Raw genomic sequence first — 8,626 nt, forward strand, 5'->3', positions numbered from 1 at the left:
GCCGGGGCGGCGCCGCGGCCCCGCCTCCTAACCCCGCCCACACGTGTTCACGCGGTTCAGAGCCAAGAATTTTTATTGCCTGCGCAACAGCAGCGGCGGCCGCAGCAGCAGCAGCAGCAAGATCACAAAGTTCGTGCTCGGCAGCAGCAACATCGCCGCCGCCGACTTGCTGCTGCTGTGCGATATGGTGGGCGACACGATGCACATGCCGAAGCCGTCGCACTGTCCGCGCCGGCCGTGGCAGAAGAAGTCGGAGCGCTGCACGAACAGGCGGCCGTCGAGCGACTTGAGGCCGTGCTCGATGGCGGGCAGGCAGGCGCCGCGCGAGCCGTTGCGGCAGCAGATGTGGCACTCGTCGTTGCCGAACCGGCCCTCGTCCACGCACACGCAGTCGAGCAGGCCCCGGTCCTGGCAGGGCGTCGACTGGCACTTGCCGTGGCGGCAGGTCTTCTTGGTGCCGCGGCACGGGTAGCCGTCGGCGCGCGCCGTGAGCGGCCGGCAGACGCCCTTGTCGTCGCACATGCCGGACGCCATGCACTCGTCGAAAGGGCGGCACGACGCGTTGGACGCGGCGCGCAGCAGCGTGGCGCCGCACTGGTCGCTGCAGCAGGCCGACGATCGCGGCGAGCAGGTGGACCCGCCGGCGCGGCGCACCGTGCACGGCAGGTCCCGCTGCGGGGGCAGCAGCGCCTCGTGCAGCTGCGGGCCCGACGGCGCGGGCGAGCAGCACGGGTCCAGCGTGTCGCAGGTGGCCTCCGAGCCGCAGTCGCACTCCTCGCCGGGCTCGATGATGCCGTTGCCGCAGCGCGCGCCGTCTTCGGCCAGGCAGGTGCCCTTGGCGCGCAGCACCTTGCGCATGTCGCGCACCGAGCAGGGCGAGAAGGCGCGGTGGTTCGGCAGGGAGCCGTCCACGGAGTACTTGACCATGATGAAGAAGCCCGACTTGCCGATCGGGTGACAGGCCGGGTCGGCGGCGGGGTCGTGCGGCGAGCCGAAGCTGTGGCCGATCTCGTGCGTCACCGTGCCGAACGAGACTCCGTGCGGGACTCGCTTGCGGTTAGACGTGCTCGTCGTGATGGAGGCGATGTTGAAGCTGTGTATGGTGTCCTGGTCGATGAAGCGCATGGGCAGCTCACAGATACCACCCACGGGGCCCTCGGGGTCCGGGTTGGCCACGAACGAGATGCCCAGCGTGTTGCTCTCGAAGGGCCGGTGGGAGAAGCCCACGACGAGGCAGTGGCGCTGCACGTAGAACGAGAAGCTGGCCAGGTAGTCCTTGGCCGACAGGTCTTCCTGGCCCAGCGGGTAGCCCTTGCTGCTGGGCTCGGCGAAGATGGTCACCTTCTCGGGTATGAGGCCCACTCGGAATGGCAGCTGGAAGTCGGTGTTGCGGAACACCAGGTCGGCGTAGTGCAGGTGCAGGATCATCTCCTGCACCACCAGGTTGACGTTGCGGTTGCGCGAGCGGAAGAACGAGTGGTCGGCCAGCAGCTCGATGCCGCAGACGCGCAAGCCCGACGACGTGCCGCCGGACGAGCGCATCCTCTGCGCGCTCATGCGCGTCAGCAAGTCTTCCTCGGCCGACAGCCGCTGCAGCTGCTTCGAGGGGCCGACGGCGCGCGTCGTGTTCTGGAAGCAGGCGCGCACGCCCCCGCGCATGGTGACGCAGTCGGGCGCCATAACCTCCATGCCGGAGTAGACGACGGCGTCGTAGTTCTGCTTCTCCAGGAAGAAGTTGTCCGCGGGCTCGACGAAGTACACGTTGTTCTCGGTGCGTATGACGCCGTCGAAGACGCCGTCGCGGAAGTAGCCCATCACCTCCGAGCGCGGGTTGTCCTCGAGCCGGCCGATGTAGAGGCTGTAGTCGGCCTCGTACGCGACTCGCGACACGCCGCTCGTGTTGTGCACGAACACCGGGATGCGATTCACGTGGCGCGGGTCCTCGGCGAGCGACAGGTTAAAGTGCTGGCCGTAGGCCTCGAACGAGACCCGGTAGCCGCCCTGCGCGTCGGCTGCCACGTCCATGGCGTCTACGCTGCGGGTGGGCGGCACGCTGAACGCCTGCATGCGAACTCGCTCGAAGCGGCTCACGAAGTCGCTCAGCGCGCCGCGGCCGCCGTGCGCGCCCAGCGCTAGGAGCAGCAGCCATGGCAGCAGCAGCTGCGACCGCCGGCTCCGGCCCATGTCGCGGCCCGCCTGCTACGTGCCCTCCTCTTCCTTCTGCGTGGCGATGGCGATGTTGAAGATGGTGATGATGATTTCTTTCGAGAATGGCACGAACCCACTGTGAGGCATAGGCCAAGAAACGAGCGGTAATGCGACAGACGAAAACACGATTGATTGCCTTTACTAGATGGAATGATGGCACAGTGGCCTTAGTTTGACACACACACACGCAAAGATAAATGAAACTGCTAAAGATACCGATTATAAATGAAATAATGTAATGAGCAATACAATAAAGTCCGCCTTGCTAAATGAAGATGTAAGAAAGTTACAAACTAATAAGTGGTTTCAATTAAGTGTGTTCAAGTGCATTTCACAAATTTTAACCGAGTATTTTTAATTTCTCTTTTGGGTACTTGAATTTTGGAGAATGAACACTATTTTCCGGTGTCCTTTTGAAACTCAGGGTGGCACAGAGTGTTAACTTGCTCGAAAGGTCTATGTGTGTATCGGCAGAGATTAATTACATTTGGAGGAAATCGCAAGCATGTTACGGGTGATCTGCGGACGAAGTCGAGCGCTGAAAATTGTTACGCAGGCGTCATACACAATATTTTCCTGTGTTTTGGGAAAATTGACTCTGGGACCGAGCTTTCATTTGCTGGCAGTCCTTGTACGTGTGTGTCCCAGCAGATATTAATTACATTTGATGGGCATATTAAGCTTGTTCCGGGTGATGTGCGGAAGAATTCGATTGCTCAAAACCGGCATACAGCCGTCATACACAATATTTTCCTGTGTCCTAGAGAAATAGTGTATGTCACTGAGATTTCCTTGGCCGGATATGTATTTGTGCGTCTTGGTAGAAATTAGTCGTGGTTGCAGGGAAACGGCAAGCACGTTACGGGTGATGTGCGGACTTAGTCGACTGCTCAAAAGCAGTATACAGCCGTCATGCACAGTATTTTCTCGTGTCCTGTGAAAGCTGAGTATAGCACCTAGCTTTCATTTACTGGTGTAGTTTGTGTGCCCCAGCAGATTTGGTGGGAACATCAAGCATGCCATGGGAGATGTGCGGGTGAAGTACAGTGCTCAAAAGCATTATATAGCCATCATACACAATATTTTTGTGTGTCCTTGGAAAACAGAGTATGGCACCGAGTTTTCATTTGCTGGAAACGTTTGTGTGTACTGGCAGAAATTAATGTATACATTTTCAGGGAAGAGCAAACGTTTTGCAGGTGATGTTCGGACGAAGTCTAGTACTAAAAAGCGTTAATACAAACCGTTACGCACAATATTTTTATGTGTCATGTGAAAACTGACTATGGTACAGAGTATTCATTTTCTGGAAATGTTTGTGTGGCCCAGCAGAGATTAATTACATTTCGTGGCAATATCAAGCATGTTACGGGAAAGTGCGGATGAAGTCGAGTGCTCAAAAGCATTATGGAACCGTCATACACAGCATTTTCCTGTGTCCTGGGGAAATTGAGTGGCACAGAGTATTGATTTGCTGGAAATTTTGTGTGTCCCCGCAGTGATTCATTACATTTGGTGGGGATATTATCTTACGGGTGATGTGCGGACGAATTGCAGTGCTCTAAAGTATTATAAAGCCGTCATACACAATATTTTCCTGTGTCTTGGAGAAATTGGCTGGGGCACAGTTTTCATTCGCTGGCATTGTTTGTATTCAGCAGAGATTAGTTATATTTGGTGGGAATTCAAGCATGTTACGGGTGATGTATAGACGAAGTCCAGTACTCAAATGTAGTATAGAGCCGTCATACACAATATTTTCCCGTGTCCTGGGAAACTGAGTATGGCACATAGTTTTCATTTGCTGGACATGTTTGTGTGTCCCAGCAGAGATTAATTACATTTGGAGGGAATATCAAGCATGTTACGGGAAAGTGCGGACGAAGTCGAGTGCTCAAAAGTACTATGGAGCCGTCATACACAACATTTCCCTGTGTCCTGGGGAAAGTGAATGCCACAGAGTTTTCATTTGCTAGAAATGTTTATGTGTCCCAGCACAGAATAATTACATTTGATGGGAATATCAAGCATGTCACGGGAATGTGCGGATGAAGTTGAGTGCTCAAAAGTATTATGGAGCCGTCATACACAACATTTTCCTTTGTCCTAGGAAAAGTGAATGCCACAGAGTTTTCATTTGCTGGAAATGTTTGTGTGTCCAAGCAGAGATTAATTGCATTTTGTGGGAATATCAAGCATATGTCACGGGTAATGTGCAGACGAAGTCCAGTGGCCAAAGTGTTGTGGAGGCGTCATAGACAACATTTTCCTCTGTCCTGGGGAAACTGAGTTGCAGAGTTTTTTCATTCGCTGGAAATGTTTGTGTCCCAGCAGAGATTAATTACATTTGGTGGGAATATCAAACATGTTACGGGTGATGTGTAGACGAATTTCAGTGCTCGAAATTATTATGGAGCCGTCATACATAATATTTTTCTGTATCCTGGGGAAACTGAGTTGCAGAGTTTTTTCATTCGCTGGAAATGTTTGTGTCCCAGCAGAGATTAATTACATTTGGTGGGAATATCAAACATGTTACGGGTGATGTGTAGACGAATTTCAGTGCTCGAAATTATTATGGAGCCGTCATACATAATATTTTTCTGTATCCTGGGGAAACTGAGTGTGGTACAGAGTTTTTATTTGCTCGAAGTGTTTGTGTGTCCCAGCAGAGATTAATTACATTTGAAAGGAATATCAAGCATTTGTCACGGGTGATGTGTAGAGGAAGTGTAGTGCTCAAAAGTATTATGGAGCTGTCATACACAACAGTTTCCTCTGTCCTGGGGAAACTGAGTGGGAGAGTTTTTTTCATTTGGTGGAAATGTTTGGGTACCAGCAGATATTTATTGCATTTGGTGGGAATATCAAGCATGTTACGGGTGATGTGCGGACGAATTTCAGTGTTCGAATGTAATATGGAGTCGTCATACACAATATTATTGTGTTCTGGCTAAACTGAGTGGGGTACAAAAGTTTCATTTGTGGAAATGTTTGTGTGTCGCAGCAGATATTAATTACATGTGGTGGGAATATCATGCATATGTCACGGGTGATGTGTAGAGGAAGTCCAGTGCTCAAAAGTATTATGGAGCCGTCATACACAACATTTTCCTCTGTTCTGGGGAAACTGAGTGGGAGAGTTTTTTCATTTGCTGGAAATGTTCGTGTACCAGCAGATATTAATTACATTTGGAGGGAATATCAAGCTTGTTATGGGTGATGTGCGGACGAATTTCAGTGCTCGAATGTATTATGGAGTCGTCACACACAATATTCATGTGTTCTGGCTAAACTGAGTGTTGTACAAAAGTTTCATTTGCTGGAAATGTTTCTGTGTCCCAGCTGACATTAATTATAATTAGTGGGAATATCAAGCACGTTACGGATGATGTGCGGACGAAGTACAATGTTCAAGTGTATTACGGAGCCGTCACACAATATTTTCTTGTGTCTTGGGAAACTGAGTATGGCACGGAGTTTTCATTTGCTGGAAATGTTTGTGTGTCCCAGCGGAGATTCATTACATATGGTGGGGATATTATCTTACGGGTGATGTGCGGACGAATTGCAGTGCTCTAAAGTATTATAAAGCCGTCGTACACAATATTTCCTGTGTCCTTGGGAAACTGAGTGTGGTACAGAGTTCTCATTTGCTGGAAATGTTTGTGTCCCAGCAGAGATTAATTACATTTGGTGGGAATATAAAGCATGTTACGGGTGATGTGTGGACGAAGTCCACTGTTAAAAAATATTATGTAGCCGTCATACACAATAGTTTTGTTTGTCCTGGGGACTGAGTGTGGCACAGAGTTTTTATTTGATGGAAATGTTTGTGCGTGTCCTGGCAGAGATTACTGTATACATTTTCAAAGAATAGCAAGCATTTTACTGGTGATGTGCGGACGAAGTCGAGCGCTCAAAAGCGTTAACTACACAGTCCTCATACATAATATTTTCCTGTGTCTTGTAAAAACTGAATATGGCATCGAGCTTTCATTTACTGGCACTGTTTGTGTGTCCCAGCAGAGATTAATACATCTGGTGGGAATATGAGGCATACTACTGCTTATGTGCGGACGAAATCAAGTGCTCACAAATATTATGGAGCCGTCATGCACAATATTTCCCGTGTTCTTGGTAAACTGAGTGTGGTACAGAGTTCTAATTTGCTGCGAATGTTCGTGCGTCCCAGAAGAGATTAAGAAGAAGGTTTAGCTTGGGCCCAACTCCGCTGTGGCCTATTCAATTACATGTAAAACGCAAAAACGCTTCTCTGTGATAACCCCTGGACCGATCTTAATGAAATTTGTTGCGCTTGAGAGAGGAGTTAAGTTCTAGTGACTGTTTCAAGTGTAATTTCGATTTAGGGGCTGAATTTTGTCGAAAGAAGTTTAAATATTCGGAAGTTAGAAAAGATAGAAGCACGAGGTTTGCGAATAAATAGCTCTCCATCAGGAACAGATATGGCGGCTCTGTAAACGGCATCCATTAGATCATTCAAAACGGACAAATTCGATGTGTCAGTTTATATATTACGTGAATTTGTTACGTTGTGCACAAGGATTCTGCAAAAGCTGTATTTTCATATTGCTGAATATTTAAATTCATGTGCAACATATAAATTTTGTCCGCTTTGGATGTACTATTTGATGTAAATTACCGAATTGTGATATCTTTTTTGTTTCATGAGTAACAAAGTTGTAAACTTGATAGTGTCGTTTTCTAAAAATTTGCGATTTTCGCAAATTTATAGTGATAGGTTGACGACGGAAATAAAGAAAATTGAATCCAACAGTGACTAGAATTAAAGTTTTTCGTTTAAATGCAACAAATCTCGTCAAATTTAATGCAGTGGTTGCCGAGATAAACGAATTGACCTTTTTGATGTATTTAGATAGGAGCGCCCGAGCTAAAGCTTCCTCTTAATTACATTTGGTGGAAATATCAAGCATGTTACGGGTGGATGTGCGGACGAAGTTCAGCGCTTGAAAATATTACGGAGCCGTCGTATACAATATTTCTGTGTCCTGGGGAAATTGCGTGTGGCACAGAGTTCTCCAGACTATGTGCTCGCCCGAGCTCGTTAGTTGTACATAGCAGAATGGGTTTCCGGCAGAACGTTGTGACACGGACAGGAAGAGACGACACTCGCTGGACTATCAACAGAGCTCTCATTTGCTGGAAATGTTTGAGTGTCTCAGAAGATATTAATTACATTTGGTGGAAATATCAAGCATGTTACGCGTGATGTGCGGACGAAGTTGAGCGTTCAAAAATATTATGGAGTCGTCGTACACAATATTTTTCTGTGTTCTAGGTAAACTGAGTTTGGCACAGTGTTCTCATTTGCTGGAAATGTTTTTGTCTGTCCCAGACAGAGGTTACTTACGTTTGGAGGGAATAGCAAGCATGTTATAGGTGATCTGCGGATGAATGCGAGTGCTCAAAAGCGTTATACAGCTGCTGTACAGATTATTTTGCTGTGTTGCAGGAAAACTGAACATGGCACCGAGTTTGAACTTGGTGGTAATGTGTATGGGGGGCGAAGCGGAGGAGTAAGAAGGAGGGAGTATGTTAAGGGTAATTTGTGGTGAAATTTTAAAGTATGTGGGTTGATTAGGGGCTTTGCAGATAATTGCTATTTTCAAGTTTTCTCCTTGTTGATAGGCGCTAATCGAAGCGCGTATAATATTCCCCCGGTGTCATCGGGGACCTTCGTAAAGATAATTAATATCCTCGAGCAATTTATTGTACATTATTATGAGCATTGCCTTCAATCCTTTTCAAGTTTTACTTAGAAGTGATTACGTTTCGAGATATTTGTTTCAGGTGTCCACTATTCGGATGAATGCAGAACTGTATGAGTGATTACAACATTCCTGCTGTCAGCTGTCGTAAAAATCGACACCTCTTTATTCTGTGCCGTTGCACCGTTACAGACGACGAAAGGCATCTGTGAAGTTGCGTTCGGAATACCGTGAGTTGACGAAATTCCAATACGCAGCATCAATGTCAACTTACCACGCATGATCTTAAACATTGATCTCTGTGTTCAGGCCATGTAAAACACTTTTCTTAACGACAAGAAATATGGGCATTCGCTTACTTTATCCAAGTACTGTAAGAGTTGGGGTCGGGCATGTCAAAGGGGGTAGCTAGCCCATGCCGTCGTCCGACTCATCCACGCTATGGACGTAGTTGAAAGGAAGAACATGTTCTCATCGAGAACGAGGAGTACTGAGTTTATTTACAATATCTTCATGAAGAGGGGAGAACATTACAACTCATCATTCTAGCACGAATTAAGTGAAACACAACGAGGAGCCGAAAAAGGCTTTGAAAGCCCTCTATGTCCTCCCTAGATCCCTAGGCCAGGAAAACGGTCGTCCAACTTTCATCCAATGGGAGCGTCCAA

At 48.3% G+C, this 8,626-nt stretch overlaps 1 protein-coding gene across 1 annotated transcript; it reads right to left on the reverse strand.

Moving 5' to 3' along the window:
• Nucleotides 1-64: 64 nt before the first annotated feature.
• On the reverse strand, nucleotides 65-2,223 carry LOC142588228 (disintegrin and metalloproteinase domain-containing protein 10-like). Its single transcript, XM_075699782.1, has one exon. It carries the CDS (start codon nucleotides 2,182-2,184, stop codon nucleotides 73-75), a length of 2,112 nt encoding a protein of 703 aa, XP_075555897.1. The 5' UTR covers nucleotides 2,185-2,223; the 3' UTR covers nucleotides 65-72.
• Between the last annotated feature and the right edge of the window lie 6,403 nt (nucleotides 2,224-8,626).

The sequence above is a fragment of the Dermacentor variabilis genome, chromosome 7, assembly GCF_050947875.1.
Source record: "Dermacentor variabilis isolate Ectoservices chromosome 7, ASM5094787v1, whole genome shotgun sequence".
Lineage (NCBI taxonomy): Eukaryota > Metazoa > Arthropoda > Arachnida > Ixodida > Ixodidae > Dermacentor > Dermacentor variabilis.

Bases quoted from the DNA above. Each gene is read 5' to 3' on its own strand.
- LOC142588228 (XM_075699782.1), bottom strand. From the start codon at position 2,184: ATGGGCCGGAGCCGGCGGTCGCAGCTGCTGCTGCCATGGCTGCTGCTC.